We start from the raw sequence: 26,645 nt of genomic DNA on the forward strand, positions 1-26,645 counted from the left end.
GCGGATCTGAAGCCACAAATTCATATCAAAGATTTTGCACCAGACATTTTCGAGTATAATGTTACTGTAAGTGTGGTCGTAGTCGTAGACTGCTGGACCCTCCCTTTGACCGCTGACATCAATGCGCACAACACAAAAGGAGGAAGGAAACTGACCTAGCTGAAAGAGAGCGGAAACCTTCTAAGTGCCTCGTACATCTTCAGATGACACCGTTGGAGGAATTGATCCATATCTTTCATACTTACTTGTCGAGATCTACAACCTTTTCAACGCAGCTGCTTTTAGTTGTAAGGAATTAATGTCGCAGATTTACTCACCTTAGACCTCAGATCACAACCATAATGGACCAAAAGTAAATTAGTGTTTTCACAACCTTAACTTAATAGGCTCTTAATGATTTCTGTCATTTGCAAAACATATTGACATAGCCAATTCAACAGCGCACCGAAAATATATTCACCGAAAGGGATTACATCAAAACTGTTTATGCGCGAAGCTATTAAAAATATCAATAAAGAAATACATACTCGCATGTAGAGAAAAAAGTACGTGCCACTTTATGTTCATTATGCCCAAGTACACTGAAGTGAAATATTATTAACCAGCAGGCGTACATACAAACACACAGGTGTAGCGGCATAGCAGTACTTGTGCGAGAGCAAACAAATCATTCGCAGTGCGATTGTGCGGCGAAAAGCAACAAAGGCGAATTGGTTGTTTGGCCTCATTGGCAACTGATGTGTTTATCAATGAAACTGCAGGCAAACCAAAAGAAAAGAAAAAATACAAACAAAATCTCCGTTATGCGATTATATAATATCTTGGCTGTAATCGAAAATTAATGTTTAATAAAGTAAGTAGGAAAGGGGTTAGTGCGAACGGAGTCGAATATTGAAGACTGTTCCAATTTTTAATAAATAGAGGAATGAAACATATTTCGAAGTGACTGAAAAACTCTAAAAAAATCAATAAAAAAATAAAAATTTAAAATTGAAATCTAAACTGATCGCCATTTACTCATTTATACTATATGCGTTATCAGAAATACCATTTCTAAAATCAAGCTCAATTTCTTCAGTCTAAATACAATCCACAAAAACCATTGAATGCATTCCAAAAAAATCAATGGAAGCGTTCAAGCGTTTTACTCTTCTCTCAAAACATTACAGTCATAGAAGCATGAACGAAATAAGAGGAAAATGTAGGTGATATCCACATTTTGGATTCTTTAGTAGATGTATCCTGTAATTAATAATGTTTTTTTTTTAAATACTTTCCTCGAACTTCGAATCACAATATCTCTATTTTGGAGGCTAACTTCGAAAATGGAAGAATACAACTTTTTACCTATCACTCAATTTCCTGGAAAAAATAGTTTCGCACAATACCAAAAAAAAGTCGATTTTGCAGTATAGTACTGTGATAAGACGGAAGCATATCCAAAAACAGCTATGAGACAGGGATGCTTAGAATTATAAGTGTGGCTTGATGATTTTTTATTCTCGATATCCGTTTAAATATCTCCCCACACCGAACTAAAATTCTACAAATTGAAATAAATAATATTTTACGATTGGTTATGGAAACAACAAAGCAAAATGTATAAACAACTCATCTCCGGCAACTGGCCTTCTAAATTTGATTAAGAAGCTCATTTCAATCGTTAGACGAACGATGCCCAAATAATTTAGGTTATCAGCAACTATTGAGCAATTCTCGATTCTTTATGTTCGCCATGTGTAGAGTACGCTGATAATCGCCAAATAGGTATGCCAAAAGAAATTCGCTACAGCGAATTGCCATCGAAACGGGCAGTTCAAGACCTGCGCGCAATCTAATCGCACAAGAGACCCACTTTAGCTCCTTACGTATTAAGCGCGAACACAGAGCGCACACGAAACGATGAAATTTATTTCAATTTTCCTATTCGCAGCGGCAATCATAGTAAGTGGTCTACACCGCAAACGCTTTCTTGAGTCCTCGCTAAGCTTAATACATTTTGGTTTTTGGTTCTCAGTCTCCTTCGGCGGCAGTTGTCCAACCCGATGTCGAGGAAGCTCGTATAATTTCCAATTGTCTGCAAAGATATGGCGGTTTAACGGAGGGAAACGCACGGCGCTTGACACGCTTCAAGGACTGGTCGGAGCGGTATGAGGAGATACCGTGCTTCAGCAAGTGCTACATCAAGAATATGTTTGACGTATTCGACGAGTCGGTGGGCTTCAAAGACGAGCAGGTGATCAAGCAGTTCGGCCAACCGCTGCACAAGGCATGCAAGCACCGCATGGAACCCGTGAGTGATAGTTGCCAACATGCCTATAATGGATTTCACTGCCTTGTCAATGTGAGTTATAAAAGTCTTACTAAATATACATATATACGAGGAAACATTAATTAACGGTCATATATATGCGTCTCTTCGCATTGCAGTTGGAGAATGATCCTTTCGTGCTAATCGAGAGCATGAAGAATGTCAGCTTGGAGGCGAAAAAGGCCATGAAAGACTGTCTGCATCGCTCAGATCAGTACGAATGGGAGCGCGTCAAAGACTACGCTAAAAACCCGGTGCGCGAGCCCATACCGTGCTTCACCAAATGCATCATCGACCGCTTGGAACTGTACAGCCAGCAAACGCGCCAGTGGAACATACCGGCGCTGACGTCCCAATTGGACGTACCCGCCGCTGGAGCAGACGTACAGCACTGCCTGAGGCAGCGACGCAACCGCAACGCCTGTGTGTGGATGTATCAGGAGTTCACTTGTTTCAAATTGGCTCTCGTTCAACCAAAGGTTTAGAACATTGACACTAACTACACGTGCGGAGAACGCTCAGTAAAATAATTCTAAAAAGTAAAAGTGCATTTTGTCTTAATCAGTTTTGATCTTTATGTAACTTAGAAGCGATAATCAGTCTTCGAGCGAATAAATCTGTGAATGAACTCGCCGCAGCACTGTGTGTTTTGATAGCCTCAAAACTGTAAAAGTTGTTGTTTTCAACAAAATAAGTATTTTTGTGTGTGTGTGTGGTTGAATGTTTTGTAGCAGCAAAATAAGCCTAGACTCCCTTGCCTATCAGTTGAGTTCCAATCCATTTGCGTTTTCAAGGCAACCGATTCGTTAATGGCATCGTAGAAGCTGACGCAGACAGAAGCATTTCGCTGATAAGCCAAAGCGCCACTCCGCTTACACATTGAGAATTCGAGAAAGAAAATTTTGCGTTCAAGGTAAAGAGACAATTTTTGATATTGATACCTCAAGAGAATTTAGATATTTGCCAACCTATTAAAAAAAATCGGAAAAGGAAAGTAATGATATTTCAAGAATTTCCATACATTTTCTATTACAAAAATATACCCACCTCTGAAGTTCATATTGACAGATGGTTTTCTATTTTGGCGACATCCATATTGTATTGTTTTTGTACCGTTACTTTAATTACCTTTACCAATATCTACAGAAGTTTAGTAGTCAGCTTCAGTTCTATTCGTTTTCCTCTCTTGTGAAGTGAATGTGATCTTTCCCATTTTGCAGTATAGGTATGTACAAATAAGCAGATCACGATTTCTTCGAAGCCACATGAAAGTAGTATTTCTCCTCATCTCATGTATTACAGCCCTAAGGCTTGGGCTTACATGTAGCAATGACACTTTGGCGCACCCAGCGATAACCTTGCCTCTGCCGGAGCGCCGCGTTTGTCACTGAAAATGACGAAATAAACATTTTTATGTAGCGTTATCAGCTTACCGCGGGCAAGTATCAAGTGCTAGAATAATTCAAAACACTGATAAGGAACACAACACTGTTAATCTATACAACAACAACTCAGCGCACAAATCATTACAGCGTCGTTTCGCTGCGAATTCTTCCCATCCAAGTCAGTCTCAACGCACGGCTAAGGCTCTAAAGAACCACAAAATCAACAGACTTCGACAACGAAACGAATTTTGTAGAAAATGATTTTTCGCGTAGCATCACAAGCGGTGTTATTAATCGCCGCCGCGTACTGTATACAAATGGTAAATTATAATTTTAAGCTCATAAAGTCCAACTGGCCAAACCACAAATATGAAAAATCAATATTTAATTAAAATATGCAAATGCTCTAATGATGATCATAAAATATCGACACAAAAACGAAATAAATAACGATTTTGTAGGTTAGCAGCGCTGCTACAACAAAGGTGGAGGAGCGTGACGTCGAATCCGATGCAGAGATTTTACGGAAATGTTTGCATGAAGTCGGCAGCAAAGATGTGGTTGGGGAGCTGCAAAAGGTTGCACGCTACTCAAAATGGACGTCGGAGGAGATACCCTGCTTTACACGTTGCCTCGCGTCCATGAAGCGCTGGTTCGATGCGGACGAAAGTAAGTGGAATAAGCAGCAGATCGCCGATGATTTGGGTGCGGATATGTTCAACTACTGCCGCTATGAGCTCGATCGCTACAATGAGGACAGTTGCGAGTTCGCCTATACGGGGTTGCGCTGCTTGAAACAGGTACCTGATAATTTGCACGTAGAACTATATGCTTGAATAACTTAACTCAACTATTCGCAGGCCGAGCTCTACACACTGGAAACGTACAAGAACATTCTGAGCTGTGCTACCGAGCTGAATGTCACTATGAAGGAACTACAAAAGTACGCCGCCTTCCCTACCAAAGAAGTTGTGCCCTGTCTCTTTCAATGCTTGGCAGAGAAAATGGATTTCTATACGCCCACCTATGAGTGGAATTTCGACAAGTGGGTCAAAGCGTTTGGCCCAACGCGCCAAAATCCCACTGCTTCCAATGTTTGCAAAGTGAGCTCGGAGCAAATAAATAAACGCGACAAATGCGAATGGATGTACGAGGAGTACAACTGTTTGGAGCGTTTGAACTACAACACAGACGGCTCTTATCCAATGGAGACTACGACGCTGAGTGCAGTGATTACAAGTAAAAAGCCAGATGCAGTTGAAGCGGCAGTAAAAGAAGCCTCCTAATTTAGTGGATTAAATTAAGTCGTTGCACATAACTGTATTCATACAACAAATATTCATTTTATATGTACAACCAGCGCGTTTTCAGCGAATTCCATTTTATTTTTTAATCTAATTCATCTTCTATAGTATACACAAGTCGTGCAGCTCACAAATAATAAACGAAATATTTACATTTATTTATTTCCTCCCTTTTTTATATTTTCAAACGCGAATAAAAACAATTTTTGAAACAATTAACTTAACAGTTAAGCAATCACAAATGCCGGATCGAGTGCTTAGTTCTCAATATAAGTTCTGCGCACAATCGGTCGGTTCACGGATATCCAGCAGGAGAACACGCGATTAGCCCAGGTGCAGGTGTCCGAATCGTGCTCATTGTGATCGATGCACTTCTCCAGGCCATGGGATACTTTAGCCAAATTCTTTGAACTCTTCGCTGTGAATTGCGCAATAATGGCTTTCTCGTCGAAACCCTTCTCCTCGGTGAAGAGACCCATCCGCTCGACGAAACACTTCACATAGCAATTGGTGCGTTTGTGTGGTGGAAACTCGTAGTTCAAATACTTCTCGTAAATATCTTCCGGAATGCGAAACTCATCATGGCACGCTTCGTGTGCGGCGAGTGCATCCTGAGCTGTACGTATCTGGAATTTACCCGCAACCTGTGGACGAAGGAACAAAAATAAATGTCAGAAAAGAACACTAAAGGGGTTTGAGAAAAAAAAATTGCGCAAAACACCGAACAACTAGGCGACTCTTCATTGTTATTACTGTTTTTCGAACAATTTTATGTAATGTTTGTTGTCGTCGCCGTGCCAATTTGTCAATATGCGTTTATGAATTTTTATGCCTCACATGGCTTCCACACTCACCAAAGCCACACAGGCCAGCAACAAGATCAGCTGGGTCTTCATTATTACTTGTTTCGTTCGTTTAGTTTTCCTCCAACGTTTACACTGTCTCAACGGATCTTATCGCGGCCAAGCAGGTGAGCAAGCGAGCGTCGATGAATTTATGGGTTGTTTAGTGTCGTAGCTGACACAACGTACTAAACCAGTATGCAAGATTTTTTCACAATTTGTAGGTGTGTGACTTGAATTTAAATTACTTAAGAAGACAAAACTACCAAGCGGTCGACTTACCATCTACTCGGGCTCAGCCTCGGCCTGTGCTCGTTGTTGCCGCTTGGGAAGTTGGCCGCGCATTCGTTGGCGCAGTCGAGCCAAACAGGCTGCGCCACGACTGGGTGCAGGTTTTCTCGAAAGTTCAAGCCATGCACATACCCAGCGACGTTGGTCTCACTGTGTGCCTGTAATGCGCGACAAACGGGCATAGATACACCTACGAAACCAGCGGCTGCTGTCGCCAACTTATCGGCCAACTACCGCTATGCAGTCAATCAGCCATCCGCGCTGTGGTGGCTGGTGTGGTTTCGTCGCTGTGCTATTGTGGTACTCCCAGTTTTGTTTTATTTGTCATGTATTCCCATTAGCATTCCACCAAACTTGTTTTACACTTCTTGCTGGCTCCACACTCCGACTCCCCTTCCAGACGCCAATGGCACAACTATCGCTTTCGTTGTCTCTACGCTTGCCATCCGTTGCTGGCTTTAACGTCAATTATATAACTCATTTTGTGTGTTTGGTATCAGGTTGTCTCTTAAGAATATTCTCTCCATCAAATCTATTGAATCCCAACGTCTTTATTTTTTGAGAATTTCGTATACTCGTATTATAAGTATTTGTACCGTAATCCAAGTCCATTTTGCACATCATTCATTGATAACTCTTGGAAAATCATGAGGTTAGCGGTAATTACTAAGGTTTTTAGTGAAGGAAAGCATTACAAAAATACTAAAAGGGAGGTAACTAAGGCTTCTATTGCCGTCTGTAGATGTCTAGGTTTGTCTACGATATATAGACGGTAATGGAGTCTAAATCACTTACTTTGTTGTATATCATATGTATTAAGAAGACGGCTATACTATACATATAGCTATACAGACTATACGCTCTAAATTTTTTAATATTATTTTATTCGTTATGGTTCCGATAATCAGTCCATAATCACACAGCCTCTAATTTGCCTCTGTTTAAAACAATTACAAAATTATATAATCAATTGAATTTAAATTCGCATTTCATGTTTACGGTTATTGGCATTAACGGAATGGAACAATTGGCAGCACATTAGAGACTTAAAAGGGCATTAGTCACTTGAGAGCCAACCCCGCCAGTACTTTCAATGGGAATATGAGTTCATAAGCCACTTGAGAATTTAATTTGATTTTTGAATAACCAATTGTACAAATTCACTACGGTGGAAGGACGTAAGTCAACAAGCAAGCGCACACCCTGTATATATACAGATGCATATACATAAGTGTATGTGTATTACTTGTGGTTGCTTATGTAAATACACTTATGTCGGATGTATTTACAAGTGTGCGTGTACTCTGGAAGTGAAGTGCGGGTCCAATATCCCATTTACCACTTAAGTATGTGCATACACCATTTAATAAAATTCCCTGACAACATACACGGGTATACACATAGCGGTATGTAAGTAAATATGTAAATGAGTTGCTTACAGTGGTGCTAAAAATAATGGCAGCAATAGTACAGAAAGAAGAAGTGAAGTGTAAATTACAAACAGCTTAACATCTAATAGAATTGTTTCTTAAAAATATTATAATATTGAACGAAATTCTTCATTATGCAATTAAAAATCACAACTCCACGTCTGTTGTTGATTCCAACAAAGGTCAAAGGCTATTTTAACAAGTAAGCAGGGGCTTAATTCATTTAATTTTATTAAGAGAACACACAATTTGATCCACATATTCCGAATAAAGTCCACTAGAAAACAAAAATCATTATATATAGTGTAAGGAGACTTTGATAAATCCTCAACCATTTCAACTATTTGACAAACAAACTACGTTATATCTAAGATTTTACGTTCTCTTAATTTTTCTAAGATATCTCATATAATAACCGATACATACGGTATAAAGTCCACCGGCAGTTTGAAAATCCGATATGAGGTCTATGGGGAATAGCCATGAGTTATATTGGATTGATTTTTACCATTTTTGACCTCTGTGCCATGTGCACATGAATTTATTTATGATATCTGAGAGATTTACGAATATTTTCAATTAAAAATTAGACGTCATGTTCGATATGAGCGATATGATATGAGAAAAGTTACAATCTGGTTTCAGTGATTTTTATACGGGCTATGCCACACTAAAAATACAGTATTTGTGCAAAAGGACGAATCAGATGGACTTCAAAATTGTGGTATATGAGAAGTAGGCGTGGCCGTGAATCGATGTCTTTCCATTTGCAAAGTATAGCATTTTGATGCCAAGGAAATATAATAGTTCGAAAGGGATTCCTTTGAAATTGGTCGAGTAGTCATGATTTTTGACCCCTAATCGGACCCACGCCCTTTTAAATTTGGTTTACAAATTTCAGTATAGTCCTTCTGTGTCATCTTTAGCATGAAATTTAAGGTTTCTGACATTTTTCCTTATTGAATTAAAGTATTTTAGTAGTTTTCAACATAACCTTTGTATGGGAAGTGGGCGTGGTTATAATCCGATTTCCTCCATTTTAAGACTATATAAGGAAGTAACTAACGGAAAAGACTCTAGAGAGTTTGGTTAATACCCCCACTAATAAGTCTAATTCCTTTAGACAGCTGAGGTACCAATCATTATATAGTGCCACACTTTCCGCTGTCACTGTACAAAATTATGTATGTGTATGCACTTGTAAGCAATGCGAGAGAGCACAATAAGTGCAATCGGCCATGCGGTTTTGCTCTTGTATTTGCTGGGCGTCCGTGTGTGGAGGTGTGTGCGCTCGTGTTCCGCGAATAACAATGGATTAATTACATTAAATACAAATTTGCAATATAATAATTAAAAACCCCAAACAACAACAACAACAACACGCGCACAGCGGATTGCAAGAACACACGCGTGCATTCATTTCCGTTCGAGCTGGACAATAACAATAGCAATGCCAGGCAGCAGCAGCAATTGCAGCATAATTGGTTATGCGTTCTTTGGTAATTTAATACACATTAATATATTGGCTCGGCACGTGTGTGTGACGGTGTGTGTGTGTGTGTGCAAAAATGCATTAACTCGTAATAAATCGCATGTAATTACAGCTTGCGGCTGCGGTGCGGTCTCGCCCAGCATTTAGAGCTTTTCACTAAAAATTAACCACAAATTATCAATTTAATAAACGGATGCGAGCGTGCGACCATTTGTTACAGCAAATAAATTGATTGATCGTTGACATTCGGGAATTAGGCTATTGCAATTTGCCACACCAATACAAGCGCACACACACACCCTTTCGCCTTGGAAATATACACCGATGCTCACACACACACACACACACTCACACAGAGACAGAGAGATAGAGAAGCATAAATAATCTGTGCGCTTTAATGAAATGTGCATCGCTTCGTTGTCATTGCACTAGACGACACTAATCGGGGCCGCACTAAATAACGCCGCGCAGCGCCAAATTATAAATTATATTATATAATTTACTTAGCCACTGCCGCCAAGCGCTGCCTTTTATGTGTGCGCGCACAAAAGCGGCGTCGCCAAAACAAAATAAACAAATTTAAATGGAAATTGAATATTTTTATTTAATTACTTGATTTTTAACTCGCTGCGGTGCAATAAAAATTAATTATGCGCAAAATTTGGTTTGCAAAGTGTTAATGCCGAGCGCGGAGATAAATGCACGCCAGCGAATTCGAACAAACACACGGACAAACACTCGCATTTACATATGTGTGTGGCGTATATAACTATAAAGGCTGATTTATGCCTTGGCACCTTCGTCGCTGCAGCCACTTCCGTTGCCGGCTGCATTCTGTGTGCTTGGCCGCCAACAAAAGCGTTCGGAAATGCCGACTTAACTAAATACTAAATTCGGGGCATTTAATGCGTTGTGTGTCCGATTTTGGGTGTTTTAAAAAGAAACAAGAAAGAGTTTCAAACAGTGAAATATTTTGTTTTTTTTACGAGACGGCCTTTGACTTAGCTTGCCCTGCCAACGGATTGTTTTTGGCTCGTTAGAAGCTTGTGCGTATGTTGATGCAATATGCAATAGTTGATGGATTCTTTTCAGATTCTAAAAACTGAGAAAATACTCCAGTAATAAAGAAATTTATACTTTTATTGAATCTTGCCGGAAGGTCCTAACATCTTATCGAATATTTATATTCGATCCACAATTTTATAAATGTTGACTTTATTAAACACACAAAATTCTCGATTATTATTTTTTAAATAAAGAAATATCACTTTTTGACTAGGAGCGGTGCTTCGGGATATGGCTTGAGGCAGTAGTCTGCTCTAGAAGCCAAAAAAAAGCGTTTTTTTTAGCAATTTTTTTTTGAAGGGGAAGGAAATGATTGTGGTAAACGGAATTTAAAGACGATAGTGTACTATATTTAAGGCTTAAAAAACAATATTTATTATTAAAAAATATTGAAATTTTTTCAAAGTTGTAAGTATTTTTCTGGAGCGCCTGGAGTCCGCACTTGTAAATCGGTGCCGGTGATGGAGGTCGTGCGATGCATCTGAAACAGTCGAACCAAATTTTTTTTAATTGTTATAAGTTTCTTTTCTTTATGAACCAAAAAAATACCGAAGAAGTTATAAAATTCCAAATTTTTTCGAAGTTTGAAAAAAAATTCACTTTTTTAAGAAAAAAAATTGACTTTAAGTTGCAAAACAAGTAGTTTAAATAATACTTTTGTCTAACTTTTTTAGTTCAAATAGAAGATAATTTAATACTGAAGCTAGATCACTTTGGTTTTTTCGGACATATATTATTTTTGCTATCGGCGGCACCGTTTTCTAACACTTGTGAAAATGAAAACTCGAGAAAACGCGCTTTAAAGGTCTGCCTGAGCATTCGCACCTGCTCGACGCTCGGACACTAAAACTGATCTAGCTTCGATAATGTGTCGAATTGGGCTCTGGAATTTTAAAGGCATATTCTTGGATAGTTTTGGAAGAGATTTAAAACAAAACAAAAAATCGATTTTTTGAAGTCTGTAAAGCAGACTACTGCTTTAAATGCTTCGGACGACCTAATACATTCTATTTGTCACAGAGGCCCAAGCATCTGTCGCTCTATACACAAGCCGACGCATATAATCTATATTTCTTCAGATACTCAGAGACACTAATTAAAGTCAAAGTAAGTGAAGGTGAGCTTGAGTTTATTGAATATTATCTCGCGAGTTTATTGCCTAGAAACTTTGCCGACTTTTCCACGAAAATGCTATTTAGTTTTTCGCATTTGCGTTGGCTTTGTGGGCTGCAGGTGGCTTCGTTACAGATTTGTAGTACACTGTTGATTGTTTTTCGAATGTCATGCTATATGTACTGTATGTAACGGTAAAAACTGTATTGCTAAAGGCATAGATACAAATTGTAAAAATGAATAGGAAAAATAATAAAAATTCGAGCGTTTCCGCGGATATCCTGTTGCTCGCTGCTGCTACCTATTCCGCGCCCGCGCCCGCTTTGCATTGTTGCTCGATGCCTCTAATCGTCATTGTTATGTTGGCTATTGCTCTTGTCGCCATTGTTATTTTTCCATTGCCTTTTTCGAGTGCCTCAAATTGAATTTTTAATGTTTTTGTTTTCATTTGCCCATTTGTAGTGCAGTGCGCCAGCGTTGCACAGCTCCCACCCACCCTTTATAAATATTTTTGCAAATATTTTTGTAGATTTTCGCTCCACTTTCTCATCGCTGAGGCGGCGAGTTTTTACACTTTTTAGCGCGTTGTATTTACAATTCACTTTCTAGTGCATTTGAATTTTCAGTTTTTAATTCGATTTCACTTGTTCCATTTTGCACATAACTCCATTTTACACACTCGTAGCATGCTTAGCAATTTTTAACATTTTCAGTCCATCGAAATTTCCGAAGAAATTTGCATTTTATAAAATGTTTAAACCGTTTACATTCACTTGTTACGCAAATTAGTGGAAATTGTATACAAATTAATTAAATTTCTCGTAAACAAAATTTTCAACTAATTCCCAACAATTTTATTGCAACAACATCAATTTTTGTGACGTTTTTCACCTGAATAGTGGGAGTACAAAAATTGGCGTTTTAATTGTAATATTTCCAATTTATTTTGATTTTTGACCTTCAGCAATATTATTAAATAAATTTCGAAGTCAGTTTATTGTAAAAAGATACTAACCTTAAATTTCAAGCTAAACGTGTTTTTAGGGTTTAAAGCTTTTTTTGTCCGAAACCTTTTTGGGTAATATCCGAAATCTATGTTGAAGTTAGAATATGGGTTGAAGGTGTAATTTGGTATAGAGTTGAGATATCTTGAGGGAAGGAACATCGCTCTGTGGAAGTTGGATAAGGGCAGAATCGGACCATTGCCACGCCCACAAACAGCCGTTCATCGAAAAACCATCTAAAACTATAACTCAGTCTCCAATTTAGCTACTAATTGGCCTAAACCGTTTAGACTCCTTAATGGATCTAGCACACATACTATACACCAAAAAATGAGGACCTTCTCTCCCATCGGTTCACTTAAATCGGTCCTCACACTTCTTTAATCATTTCCATATTATTTGGGCCTACAGGATATCCGACCGTCAGACGAAAATGTAACCCGTCTGGAAGGTGCTCAATCAACAACTTATGACCTCTCCAGCTGGAAAGCATTTAGCAGTCAACTGCAGCTGTTATTCACACCTTCTGTTGAACGCACAAAGCTAGGCGTGGTTCGCCCATAAAAAAGAAATAAATTATTGTATCAAATATCCTTGACAATATTTCAAATGAAATGTAATGTAATTTCAGAGCTCACAGAAAAATCGATCGAATCGGACACTTTTTGTTGCTTTGTTCCGGCGACTTTTTTCTATTTGCTTTTTGCTCTGAGCATTCATTAGTTGCAATAGTGTGAAAATATTTTCAATGCAAATAAATTGCGCATTTGGCACGCGGGTTCCGGCAGCACAGGATATTTAATTTTTGACATTTCAGCGAAAAATATGCAGCGCGAGTCCACAACTGCACAGAAAACATCCAACCGAATCCAACGGACAACGGACAATGTAAAAAGTAATGAAATTATTGTACAAATACGAGCATGTGTAATGCTGCTGCGGCGGCGGCGGCTGGTAAAAAGTGCTCAAGTACTAACGAGACTTTTTCCACGTTACACACAACACTCGGGTGTCTCTGTGCGTTCGTTTCGCAAAAAGTGTGTTTTCATAAAACCGTTATGCGAGTAAATAGAGTGTGCATTATGAGCGCTGCAAAAAACGTGTAATCGACGCAGACGAAATTACGCTGACTGCATGATAAGCCACGGGTCACACCGGTGGTCTGGGCATGGTCGGGCGTTAGAAAGATGAGTTTGAGCCATCACTCACGCACAACACACCTGGACAAGTCCACTCGGCCCGTACAGAGGCGCTTAGCGGTTGGTGGGGGATCCATTGCGGCATGGGTGATCGTGAGTCATGTGGAAGTCAATGAACTCCAATGCGTTCGCAAGTGCTCGGCGGCTTGAAAGTGCGCTGAGGGGCCTACGCTCGAATTATACAATCGGGCGCTTGCGAAAGTCCGAAATCATCAAATTCGTTTGCTTTGCCATGCATCGGTTTTAATAAAACGCGATGATTTCATTTCATTTCATATCATTCATTTTCGGCGTATTTGGCGACGCACTGCACGTCGACACGTCGTCCCGTCGAACACATGTATTCGTATCGCGCTCGACGTTGTTGACAAAATACAAATTTAAAATTTTTACAAATCCGCAGCAAAAAGATGCGACCGATTTGTAATCCATCAGTAAATGCACGCTTTTGCGTCTCGCTTTTTGTTGTTTTCGCATTTGCGTTTGTGTTTGACTCTGCTCTGGCATGCAAATTACACAAATTACCGTTGTTTGCAGTGTAGCTAAGCGGAAGTGCTTTACTTGCATTTCTATCTACCAGAGCGCGTTTATTGTTGTTGTAGTTTATTTTTGGCGATTTTTACAAAAAATCCATAAAGTTAACGAATTTTTAATTAGAGTATAACTACTCCAAGTTTGTGTGAGGGAAGCGCTTTTCGCTTTTTTTATCGCTATTAAATCCATTTTGGCAATTATTATAGCCAACTGACGCAATGATGGAAAGGTAGAAGCAGCACCATTATACTTTATTTGAAGTCATCGCATGTCGCAGATTTGCTGGAGGGCTAAAGCCCATATTTAATTGGAGTAATCCGTATTTTTTACGGAAATTACAAATCTTGATTTGTATGAGTGGAGAGAGACCGTATGGATGAAATAATTTCCAATTTTTGCTTCTGCTAGCCCAGGTTCGACTCTTTTTAGAAACAAACTATTTTTTTTGTGATTGATCGGATCAAGAATGGAGGCCTAAATTAGGTTAAATTTAGTGGTTGTTTGCCTACGCATATAGGACTTTGGGAGGCCATTGTGAACTATCAAATCTGGAATCCCCTCACTCTATTAGTCCTCTCTGAACCACCCCGTGCACAGCTGTGGTCTTGGTAAAGTAAACTAATTCGCAAAGCTTTAAATGTGCAACTTCCGCAACATCTTCAAGGAAAATGCGACCTATAGTTGCGAATATTTATCTATACAAAGCTTTACATCGGCATAGAAGATGTGCTGTAGTCTCCTCTTCTTTTACTTCTTGGTAGCTTCTACAGTTAACCTTAAAAGGTATCGCCAGTCTGCTGGTGTGTCTCCCAATGAGAGAGTGAACTGTAGTAGTGAACTTAGGTTATTCCGAATCTGTGATTGTTTCCATTGAGACTCAGCTATATCTACAACATGTTTCCCGAATAAATATCTGCACGTTGCCTGAGGCATATACGTATATAGTCTTACACAACAAATTTGAGAAGATGATCTGTCAAACATATAGCAAAGTACTTAGCTCTAATTATATATAGATAAGTATATACGAACCCGCTGTCCTCGATTCTTAATTTTCCTAATCGCTTTCTATTGCAAACTTGACATACTTAATTTTGGATCCGCTATGTATTGAAAACTCATGTTAGTCGCCCTTACTTATTGACAACAAGTTACGAAATATTTCACCTTTGAATTAAAATAGTTCAAATTCTGCTCATTTTTTCGTTAAAAATTATTTTTTTTATTCTAAATTTCTCCCTTTCTCTAGTCCAGAAGTCTAAGCCCCGAAATATATGCGCAGCGTTTAATTTCCAACTTCGCTTTTGTGCCATAAATTGCCTCTCCGGAGATCAAAGTTGCACGCTAACGGTCGCAGTGCCCGAAACTAGTGAGCACGTGCCTCGAGAGCGCTGTGGCTTTGAGAGCCCTGTATTCAGTTATTTATGTGTGCGGACATGTGTGCATCGGCGTGCAACTGAAGTTTGCACCCATTTTCGTTTTCTACGCGCCGCTGCCAAAACGATGTAGAAGTACAAAGCGCTAACTGGGAGTTCAACGGAACACACGAAGTGCACATAGAAAAACGTAAAAAAAGTGTTAAACAAATGTGAAACAAATGTGAAATGCCGTAAATGGCGGCGCTTGTAGCCGGTCAGTATGCTGCACCGTTGCAGGCTTATCTCAAAGGACATCAACGGGAGTACCGCAAAAAAAAATGCTGGGGATCTGCAACTGTAATGGCCATGTTATGTGCCCCGAAGGCAAGTGTTTGCTACACTCACTCACCTTCACACACCGACAAGGGCTTACTTATGGAGTAGTCGTACATGTGTGTGCAACGAAGCTTAGTGCCGCATGCTTGCGGAATTGAAATATGCCAGGGCCATCAGACCGAGTCGAAAGAGGTCGCCCTACTGCGGCCCGGCGACCATTCCTGGCGCTGACCTCGTCACAGGCGCAGTGAAGCCATCAGCGCAGCACCGACTGTGTGAGCTGGTTGTTGCATGTCGGGCATGCCACAAAAGCATAAAGCGGCTGGACCAGAAATACCAGTGGATAACGATGTTCGACGCGAGGGCTCTCATGTTCACAGCATCTCGCAAAAACACACCCCAAAAAGGCGATGAACATGCGAGTGAAATGTGAGAGTGCTAAAAAACACCGTTAAAATTTTCATTTCTCTTTTATTGTTGCTTTTGCCCAAAAAAAGGTGAAATTTGTGGCAAAAAACACTTGTAGAAAAGTAAGAATGGCTTAGAATTTGGTTACAGCTTTCTGCATTTTTCTGGCCAGCCGTAGCCGACAGGTTAGCGATGGCGGGCGCGGCGCGGGCGAAACGGCGCTCGAATTGCACTTTCTAACAAAAACTGGAAACAAACAAATGGTTTTGGAAGGAAAATAGTAGCGATGAAATGCTTTCGGGAGCGGGCAAGGCGCTCGAAATCGGTTTAGCATTCATTCACTGCTGCATTCGCCTGCACGGCCAGGCAGCTAACAAAAACAAAAGGCTCGGCAAATAGTGGCCCCAAAGGTTTTGAGCAAACGCACTAGCTGGCACACGTGAGTCATGAATTGCATAAATGCCTACTGCTCGCCGGAAATGAAGACCAGTTTATTTAGTTTCCGCTGTTTTTAACCTCCCTTTGTTTTCTCTATTAACGGTGAGGTCAAGTTGTTTGTAAACAACAAATATTGTTGTTGCAGTTGTTAACGCCGCGAATAACAGCAGCGCTAACAAACACAAATAGAGTGGTTGTCTGCAACTCCTTTCTCTCCTTCCTGGCCAATGACCCGCCGCTGGTGGTCGGTAGGCAATTGCGACGTGGCACTTAGAAAATAGAGAAAATTGCGCGTTCATCACGCGTGTTTGCCGTTGACATTGTTAGCGCTTTCTGGTCACTCATCAACAATTCACGACCGTTTGCTTCGCCGTCAATGGAAAATGGACGCAATGCCGTTAACCGCGTCCGTCATCCCTTTAAAACTGCCAGTTACAGCAAAGGTTTTCTAATTTCCAATTTTTCTTTCGCCATTTGAGTTTTTTTTTCGGCGTTGTTGCACAAAATTCCATTTCTTGAATAGCAAAAAGACAGCAAAGCATTCGCACAAACTGACAAATATTTGCAAACAAGCACATTCAGTCGTCGCATGCGTTATATTCATTTGTGACTTGCAGCAGCAAATAGGGCGACAGCACTCGAAAGTCATTTAAAATTCACTTGGTGATTTCTGCTCCTCAACGGCTGGCCTGAGGCTACAGCTGCAGCGACAACTATGTGTATTCTTCTACTTCTTCTTTTTTCCACTGTTTGTCAACTCAGAGAACGGAGGAGATTATCCATTCCACTCAAAAGGTTTTGGATACTTGAAGCTCTTACGTTTTCAAAGAACTGTAAAGTAGGGAAGATGATTTGGCTCTAATTTTGCTCATAGACTCCATAATACATCCATGGGGAATCAAAATCGATATGTAAATATATAACTATTATAGTCCCAAACTTTATTCTTAGATGAATAAATAACCAGGTGTTTAAAGGACTCAGTCGAGAGAAAACTCTAGGAGATGATGTGTTCCAGGAATCTTATATATTACCAAAAATTCTCAAGTCAGTGATCGAAGTGTTCCGTGGAGAGGGTTTTCTATATCATGCCCATCCTTAACAATTTTTTCGATTTTTTTGTTTTATTTCTGCCATTGCATTCTTCTGTCTTTCGTCATGGCTGTTTCATTCCACGTCAACGACTTGTTTTGCTGCCACTGACCAATTTAGTGTCGTCCATTTTTGCATTTTTCTTCTGCTTTTCGCCTTTGTTGTTCTCTAACAACATTTGAGCAAATGTGCCGTTGCAAAAAAAGCAGCAACTCACTGAGTGCAACGCCAGCCGCAGACATGGCCGAAAATTCAAGATAGACGATAGATGAAGCTCACTTAGAAGACCGCAAGGTGCATACCGAATGACGAATTATTTTGAATTTTTTCTCTTCCCTGAGCAGTTTGGAGTTGTTGACAAATTTAAGGAACTTGATTGTGTTTCTGTTTCTCTATCATTTTATTTCTATTAAATGGCTATCAACTATCCAAATAATATCATTTGATTATTTACATTAGGGTTCTACTCTTTTAATAATATATATAGATATATGATGACAATTTTCCTGACACGTTTTGACAAGTATCTCAACATATGCCACACCTTCTCAACAGCAACCACTATCCCCACCAGTTATTAGCACTGCCATCAACCTGTCAAGCGAACAAGCCGACAAAACGCACAAGCAAGCGAATAATCAAAAAATCCGCCGCGATTACAGTTTTTCTGATGGAATGAAGAATGGGAAAAATAAAGTATTTTCAGCATTTAAGCTACTCCACCCCACAGTTTAACGATGGACCAGATTAAATATGTATAATTAATTGTTTGCATACAATGCTCTAACAATGCTAATTTCACATATAGATAACGGGATATTTAATCTGAAAACCCTATTTTCAAAATAAGCATATATTTTTTAGAATTCATGTTGAATACTGTGACGAAATTTGAAAAAAAAAAAATTTCCATTACAGTTACTTTTAAAATAGGTGTATCTAACGGTTTGCCTTGCCTGAGTAAATTTGTAATTTCGAAATGCATTCAATCACTTAAACTATCGCAAATTTCTCCCCAACCCACTTTCGATATAAAAATACCGTTACTCGCGCAGCGCTCTAAACTCACATTCAATGCAAATATGTCCGAATTTTAAATCGGAAATGAATATAAATAGAGAAATGCAAAGCGCACACAAACGCGAGTGTGTTAGCAGATATTCATATGTGTATATGGAAAATTCACAGTTATAGACATATACAATATGTCAGTGTAAATCAGAAATAGTGAATTTGGCTGAATGCCTGCTCGTCGATGATGGGCTGTTTGTACTCCATATTCAGTTAGATGTGTGTGTGTATATATGCATGTTAATGCCCGTTTCTATGGTTCTTGGTGCATGCAAAATTCAATGTTGCCAAGCGTATATTTTCCAGCGTTTAACTGAATTTACGCTTGAGCGGCATGCGCGTTTAGCGCAGCGCTGAGAATAATCCTTCACGAGTTATATAATCGCGTACTCAAATTTGAAGCGCATCGCTTTTATTTCATTGCCGAAAATCATGCATTTTGGAGGCTTAAATACCCGTATGCTTTATGCAGATTAAATAGCACGAGGGATTTGTAACTGTAATTTGAATTGAGGCCTACAAACATTATAGTGAACTTAACAAGTTCATAATAATTTTACTTTCCCGGTTCCGGCTTTTCTCTTTCTAGTGACTTACGGTCATAAAGGCATCTTGGGGTTTATATCCGTATCAGTCTTCGTAAATAAAAAACCGTATATTCGCAATTGACGGCATTATGGGTGTAATCCATAGCCGAGTTAAGTTCATTGATACCACAAATACATTGGAAGAGTACCTTAGTTAAGCTTTTTTGAATAAAATAATCTGCGTTGGATGTGGATACAGTCATTATCTCTCAATTCTAGAGTTTTTTTATTTAGAGCCGATTGTAGGGAAATATTCTGTAGATCTTACAGATCCATTTCTCTCCTGGAAATGAAACAATATAATATGGAATCATACACAGTCTCGAGTACGCTAGGAAACCTCTTCGGCAACGTAATTGCGTTAAGACATTATAAATGCGTCCTCTTACTCAGAGATGCTATCGTTTTACTCTCATTTAATTCCTAGGGTGAACTCGTTAATGAAATTATTATAATAACTAATATGGTAAAACGTTATCACCGTTGTCTCCGATTTATATTAAGATTTTTTTCTTTCCAATTTCGATACACACTTAGAAATTCCAGTACATTTAGCATACATAATAACAATTACTAAATTCCGAAGTACAGCAGTTCATTGCTCTGGCTGAATAGTCTCGCGTCGAGCATTACATATTCGGAATTGAAATGCACACTCGCATGCTAACGGTAACGCAACTCTAGAAATGTCGCAATAATTAAGCCCAATTTGTCAGTTGGCAAGTCATCAATTAGTTGCTTTTTAAATCGAACGAACAATCCAACAACAACATGCGACCAAATGTGGCAATAAATTTTGGCCAGCCAACACTCCAACTGTAAATGGCTATTGAAGAAGCATAAAAGTGCCGTTATTGGTGTGAAGAGACCACATTTATATGCTAAAATCGATTTTGATCTAGTTTCCCACAGCCCTGGCCACAATTTGAGGTGAAGAGCTGCCAGAAATTCGTCAACAAAAAAACCAAAAAACAAAAAAAAACAGAAATTAAAATAAAGTCAACAAGACGTAACCAAAAAGCACAGAATGTATTTGCTTTAAACACGGGCTTATGTGGATAAAAATAGAGCAATCGAACGGAATAGAACGGAACGGCCACCTTGTGAATAGTCAATGGAAATGTGTATGGAGTCCAGCACAGAACCGCAATGGAATTAGTAAAACGCGTCACGTAGTTGCGGGGTGTGAGCGCGTCAGCATGCAGCCGACCAATACATCTGCGCCATTGGCGCATGGAAATAGAGTTGTTATGCAGCAACAACAATAACAATAACTAGAACGAAATATTCTGTACGCAGCAATTTTCAGTTGGTTTCCCATGCACACGGCATTGTACCGCTGTACCGTTGTAACTGCTAACTGCTAACGGTTATTATGTTATGTTTTTTGTTTTTCTCAGCACTTCACTTGCCAGCATTAAGGCACTGATAAAATTGTATATTCTAAACATGGAAAACGCTAAAACGACAGTTACACCATGTCGTGGCAGTGGGAGTGCTCCCAAGCGCCGCAGTCAAATGCCTCTTGACTTATCTAATATTAATTTCGGTGTCAAACAATTTTGTAAATTTTTAATTTCTTAAATTCGAGCAGCATTTGTTGTTGTTGGTGATGTGATTGTGTTAACAGCGACGTAACTAAACAGCTGCCAAATATTAAAACAAGCTGAGCAATGTTGGTGCTTTGGTGAAAAGAGCTCATTATTAATATATACGAGCTTAGATGTAAGGACTGCTCGGAAATGAATATTATTATGCATGAATCTTAAGAAGAGATTTTTAAAAGTTTTTGCCAGCCTCGAACAACAATTTTCTTGTTTCTAATAACAATCTAATTTTTGAATAATGTTTTAAGTACTCTTGAACCAGTTATGTTTTAACATTCGCCTCACCAAAGAAAACTGTCAGAAATACTGAGCTTTACAGAAAAGCTGGTAAAGAAAAAAACTGCGCTCTGATCAGTACAAGAAATGGAAAATGGATGTGGTATCTATCGTCTATTTTGGGGTCAGAAACCATATCTCAGAAAATTCGGTACATAATATTTTTTGACACTCTGATATTATCAATAGAAATCGGTTCAGAACCACGCCTACTTCCCATATATCACAATTTTGAACCTCTGAAAATATCGGAGCAAAACTCACTCATTAAAATATTTTTGAAATCGGACCATTAATTTTCAAGGAACCAGATATAGAACATGGAGACCTCTGTGCCAATGTATAATTTTTTACCGATAATACGCATAACTCTCTCAGTCTCTGTCTCTTTTCAAAAATAGGTGAAATCGGGTTATAACTTTTTAGGTTTTCCAAACATCCCTTGGGCTTTCTTCCGTATATATCGGCTAATATGTGTAATATCTCAGCAAAATTATGTGAGCAAATTGTCTTGGATATAATAGCTTGGTGGTAAAAATGGGTGAAATTAGTCCAGTAATTTTCGCAGCCCTCATATACTATATGTATATAATGATTTTCGCTATTTTAGAGGACTTTATGCCGAATATACGGGACAAATTGTACATATGTTATCTTAATAAAATTAAATAAATAAATAATTTGGGAGAGTATAAAATTCTCGGTTATACACGAACTTAGTCCTTCTTTACTTGTTCTTCATATAGAAATATTTAAATAAGGCCTAGAAGGTATACACTTCGGAATTCTTGAAATAATATTGCAACTCGTCAATAAATGCCTTTTCTATAAACACAACTGCGTAAGTCGATAATATAAAAATCAGTTATCATTCACTAGAACTCTAGATACTGTACATATTTGAATGGCATTTCGCCGTTCATAAAGCCAAACTCAGTGTTTCAGTACAATAATTTTGGTTTGATTCCACACTGCGTATGAGTAACCCTTTATGAGTGTTTGCAAATGCAGATGCCAAGATTTAATAGCAAATATGCACATATCTATTAGCGCATGCACCGCTGAGCGTGTTTGAAGTCAATGAAGCTCATGTAGACAACTAGCAAAGTCAATTCAAAATCATAAATACGGAAAAAATATATTTCTTTTTATACGAGTGCTTGTGAGCGCGGATATGAATATGTGCATATGTAAATCCGAATGTGAGTGTGTATGTATTCACAAGCACTTAACTTTTCAATAAACTTCTCGCATTTACATTGCAGTTTTATTGCTGTAGATGTATAGAAAAAGGAGTTGTTGTTGTTGTTGCAACAGCTGAGTGCCAATGAGTGTGAGCAATAACCTTTTTATTGCCAACACTGTGCGCAGTTGACTAGCTGTGCATCGCTTCTAATAAGATTTGCAATAAATAACAAATACAACTTTTATTGCGTGGAGCACATATTCCACATTTGATATTTCCATTATCCGATTTCACATTCGGGAAAAAAACAGTCAGTATTGCTTTGGGTGCAAGAGGAGGTATTAATTCGTATATTTTACAGATATTTCAAATGAAAGGTAAAAATAAAAATTTTAAAATTTTTACATATATAATAAAACATTCTCACATATTTGTATGTCACAAAATACCAAAGTCGGAATTGAAACAGTTTGACATAGGGGGTTAAGCAACAATAATGTCATATATGGTGTACGTTTTTGTTGAAAAGTGTTCATAGTCCTGCCTTAAGGGATTTAAAAAGCTTATTTGAAACCTATAAAAGCTATCCGGAAACCTTTATATTAAAACACCCTTCCAACAGCATAAAACTTTCGTCAATTTCTTTGAAAGGAATTATTTATCTATCTTATTTAATTTTATATTTTTTTTATTTTTTAATCCACATACCTATACATAGAGAGTTATTTCAAAATGACCACCTTGCATACAAAACATAGGGCCAACATACCCTTCTACGATAGACGATGTGACCACGGACGGCGGTGGGGCTGCAGGGCGCATGCATAATTACAAAACCGTCACCGCTGCAAATTCGAACTCTCGGCGGACGCCTACTATGAACTCTAGGACATGTGTACTGCCAACTGCCAACTGACTGTCGACTGTCGACCACCAATTCACTGATTTGTTTGTTAATTTTCCTCATTTCTTCGCTTACATGCCAAGCGGTTGCAAGCAGTTGTTGTTGCGGTTGCCATGTGGCAACTACGCCAATGCTGAATCGCCGGCTGCAGTCGCACGTTAGAACGGATGGCACGGAGGGCTATCGCAATGGCGCGATATTGATTTAGCCAACAATGTTGCCACCAACATACCTACGCACACACGCGAGGCTTTATACAAGCTTTTTAGTGTTTGTGTGTGTGCCGCGACGAGGCTTGATGGCTTGATGGCCATTTTCCCAATTAGTATCGCAGTTTGTTGTCGTTACGACTATTGCTACTGTCGTTGACCACAAAGTGGCAGAAGATTGCACGAATCGAACTGCGGTGCTGCAGACGAAATGAACCGAGCGAGCGGACGTGGCGCACTCGCAGCATTGCACAATGCGCCGCCACGAACGAAGTACACCGTCACACAATCACACAGTCACACATGGGTCGGGTCGCGCCGCCATTAAGTCACCAATCGCTATATATACCCAGCGACCGAGTAATCAGCCAACTGACCGAGCGACCGCAATTCGTGTATTTGTGACGAGAATTCAATTGTAGTCTGATTGGAAAAAAAATTAATTAAGTTCTTTGTTTCGCGGCGCTGCATATACACATATACATATATATACATATATGACTTGTATGTATGTAAACAAAGCCAAATTGGCATGTGCATACTAACATAAAGTTCTTGCTATAAGCTATATATATATATAAGTCATGTAGTCAGTGTGTTTATTGGTTCAACCAGTTTTGGCACCATAATAAACACTGTTTACTTATGGGTGACTAATTAAAGAATATTTCCGAATGCATACTTGGACATATATAGAGCCGCTACAGAAGAACAATGCTACTTTGTTGTTGGAAAAGAAATTTGGAATTTCACTATTTATGCACTTCTAATTAGTCACAGCACTTGAAATTTACGACGAAAATCGTTGAGACCGTTTTGGGTTGGCGACCACTTTCTGTTCTAGAATTCTTTGTAGACGCCATTCGGAAAACTTTCACTGTCATAATTTGTAGAAGAGGCTAACCAATTTAGAATCTATTATAGCTTCGACTGACATCAAAAACTGGTCAATAATAACGGGTCCTCCCCAGCAGATAATACCAATTCTCGAGTATGTTTCTGACTTTTTCCTGTTATCAAAAATAAAGAGAACCTTAGCCCTCGTTTTTCAAGCATACGAGAAATCACTTACAGACCCAAAGGCTATACCAAAAATCGAGTTTGAGAAGTGTTTCGTCGTTTGGAAGAAGCGCTGGCATAAGTAAATAAATGAATCAATATTATTTCAAAAAAACGAAAATTTCCGTTATTTTTTGAACACACCTCGTTTATCATAAAAACTTTTCTCTAATTATAATGGATAAATAATAGTGGATTTCAAACAAATCGATGAAGATATATTAACCTGATATACCATGGGTACATACTGATAGTCTGCCGAAAGGGATCCTCGATGAATGCCTTATCTTAAATATCTGAGACCAAAAGTATGACATTTCGAATAAAAAACAATATCGCCCAATGAAACTGAGCTGAGCAACACTGAAGAATTTCCGTGGCAAGTCGCGCTGCAGCCACTATATTTGGCCCTGTGTGAGCACCGTGTTATTGCTATCGACAGAGTTTTGATTTCAACTGCCATTAATGAACTCTTTAACCTCTTTCGGCAAACAAGGTAATGGCTATCACAACAACAACAACCACACAAATACACCCTACGCTAAGGCCAAGTAGTCGGCGCTAGTGGAGTTGCAAGGCTAGAACGTGCAAAAAAGTGCGTCAGCGCCAACAAAGCACCAGCCAACAGTCAACAGTTAACAGTTAACAGTCGACGAAACAGACGGAAAAAAGCAGTAAATAAATTCTTCAAAATAAGCGACTTCCTATTGTCTGCTGCTATTGTTATTGTTGTTGCTGGTGTTCGAGTTGCACGAAATGTGAATAAGAATGAAGTTATTATTTGCACTGTTTTTGTTATTGTTATTGTTGGCAGTTTCGAGTTGCTTCTGACGAAAAAGCAACGAAAAACAAAAACAAAACTAACAAAAATAGCGTAACAGTAAAATGAAACAGTTGGAGAATCAGTTGGCTGACTCAATGGCCGTTGCATGACTTCGCAGTACACATTTCAATTCCAATATTGCTCTGACTAAGCGTCTATGTATGTATGTGTGAGTGTATACAGGGGGAGTTAACCATTATTTTTTTTTGAAGCCTCACTTTCGGATTGCACCGACTAAATGTGGCACTCACTCTAACACTTCCACCTACGGACTCCCTCTCTTTAGCACAGTGCATTTAAAGTGTTTCAGTTCGTTGATTCTTGATTCTTTGCATTGACCCGCTAACCTCGTTTCCTCCAAGTCTTCCCATTTATACTGATAACCCTTTATCTAATTTGAATTAGTCAGCCATAAATACTCATGTATATATCTACATATATGTCCATCTGATACCCAAAAATCAGATGCAGCAACCCAGTGACCCTCTCAGGCCCACACTGCATTTCCTCTGCGGCCACCTACTGACCTACCTTCCCTGCACTGCTCTCGCCAGCCAAGTGCCTTCACAATTTCATTTGATTATGCTAAAAGCGACTCGTCCGCTTTTCGTTGGCGCACTCCGCTCTTTTCGGACCCACTGAAGAGGGGAAAATTTTGCGGCTTTTATTATTTGATTGTGTCTACTTGAATGCAAACATTTATGCGCCGCAACAACAACAAAGCCAGCAATCAATATAAGGACCTTAAAGCACTCAAAAGCAAAAGAAGAAGAAAAAAAAACAAAAACAAAAACAAAACGGGGAAGCAATTAAAAGTAAAAACAAATAAACAAACAAATGATTTACTGTTCAGCTAACTGGCCGCGTTGGCGGGCGGGCGGCTTTGAACGCCGAGTGCTGGCTTTGAGTTCGAATAATTGATTTGCATTGAATTATGGCCAAACCCGAAAAAATATTGCTGATTTTGGATATATTTTATTTGTTCGTTGTTGTTGTTGCTGTGTTTTCGGTTTTACTTTGTTTTGTTCGCATTGTTTCACTTTTCGAGCACGCAAACTTGGTCAAGTTGAAATCAGCACCAGCGCTTGTTGTTGTTGTTGTTGTTGTTGTTGTTGTTTTTATAGCATTTTGATCGATTATGAATTCATAGCGGATTAACTTTTTGGCGCAGCTACCGTCTGCGCTGGCTCATTTCCAACATTGGTTTTTGTTGTTGTTCTACACCACTGTTTGCTAATTTTTACTTGGTAATGTTGTTGTTTTTATTCTTTTTGGTTATTTGTCATGAGAGCAGCGAATTTGGTACTTTAATTTGTTTTTA

The 26,645-nt window shown here is 39.0% G+C and overlaps 2 protein-coding genes and 1 long non-coding RNA gene across 4 annotated transcripts; 1 reads left to right on the forward strand and 2 right to left on the reverse strand.

The window, feature by feature from the left end:
• The first annotated feature begins 1,777 nt into the window (after positions 1 to 1,777).
• LOC105220718 (uncharacterized) lies at positions 1,778 to 5,158 on the forward strand. Its single transcript, XM_029045086.2, has 5 exons — positions 1,778 to 1,944; positions 2,018 to 2,344; positions 2,431 to 2,736; positions 4,158 to 4,496; positions 4,557 to 5,158. The coding sequence occupies exons 1-5, from the start codon at positions 1,903 to 1,905 to the stop codon at positions 4,980 to 4,982; spliced, it is 1,440 nt and encodes a 479-aa protein (XP_028900919.2). The 5' UTR covers positions 1,778 to 1,902; the 3' UTR covers positions 4,983 to 5,158.
• LOC128922464 (uncharacterized) lies at positions 2,431 to 3,965 on the reverse strand. Its single transcript, XR_008471670.1, has 2 exons — positions 3,359 to 3,965; positions 2,431 to 3,279 (listed from the first exon to the last, which is right to left on the reverse strand). It is a non-coding gene; the product is annotated as an uncharacterized LOC128922464 (long non-coding RNA).
• On the reverse strand, positions 5,122 to 6,301 carry LOC105217972 (general odorant-binding protein 99a). 2 transcript variants are annotated; one of them, XM_054232966.1, is made up of 2 exons: positions 6,125 to 6,301; positions 5,122 to 5,644 (listed from the first exon to the last, which is right to left on the reverse strand). In XM_054232966.1, exons 1-2 carry the CDS (start codon positions 6,125 to 6,127, stop codon positions 5,258 to 5,260), a joined length of 390 nt encoding a protein of 129 aa, XP_054088941.1. In that variant the 5' UTR covers positions 6,128 to 6,301; the 3' UTR covers positions 5,122 to 5,257. The 2 variants fall into 2 exon arrangements, with proteins under 2 accessions (XP_054088941.1, XP_011191566.2); XM_011193264.3 differs by lacking the exon at positions 6,125 to 6,301 and adding an exon at positions 5,855 to 6,071.
• Between the last annotated feature and the right edge of the window lie 20,344 nt (positions 6,302 to 26,645).

This window comes from Zeugodacus cucurbitae, chromosome 2 (assembly GCF_028554725.1).
Source record: "Zeugodacus cucurbitae isolate PBARC_wt_2022May chromosome 2, idZeuCucr1.2, whole genome shotgun sequence".
Classification (NCBI taxonomy): domain Eukaryota; kingdom Metazoa; phylum Arthropoda; class Insecta; order Diptera; family Tephritidae; genus Zeugodacus; species Zeugodacus cucurbitae.

Excerpts from the sequence above, each read along its gene's own strand:
- LOC105220718 (XM_029045086.2), top strand. The coding sequence starts at position 1,903 with ATGAAATTTATTTCAATTTTCCTATTCGCAGCGGCAATCATA. Across the intron at positions 1,945-2,017 it reads TATTCGCAGCGGCAATCATA|TCTCCTTCGGCGGCAGTTGT; the intron begins GTAAGTGGTCTA and ends TTTGGTTCTCAG. Across the intron at positions 2,737-4,157 it reads GACGCAACCGCAACGCCTGT|GTTAGCAGCGCTGCTACAAC; the intron begins GTGTGGATGTAT and ends ACGATTTTGTAG.
- LOC105217972 (XM_011193264.3), bottom strand. The coding sequence starts at position 5,896 with ATGAAGACCCAGCTGATCTTGTTGCTGGCCTGTGTGGCTTTG. Across the intron at positions 5,645-5,854 it reads TGCTGGCCTGTGTGGCTTTG|GTTGCGGGTAAATTCCAGAT; the intron begins GTGAGTGTGGAA and ends CTTCGTCCACAG.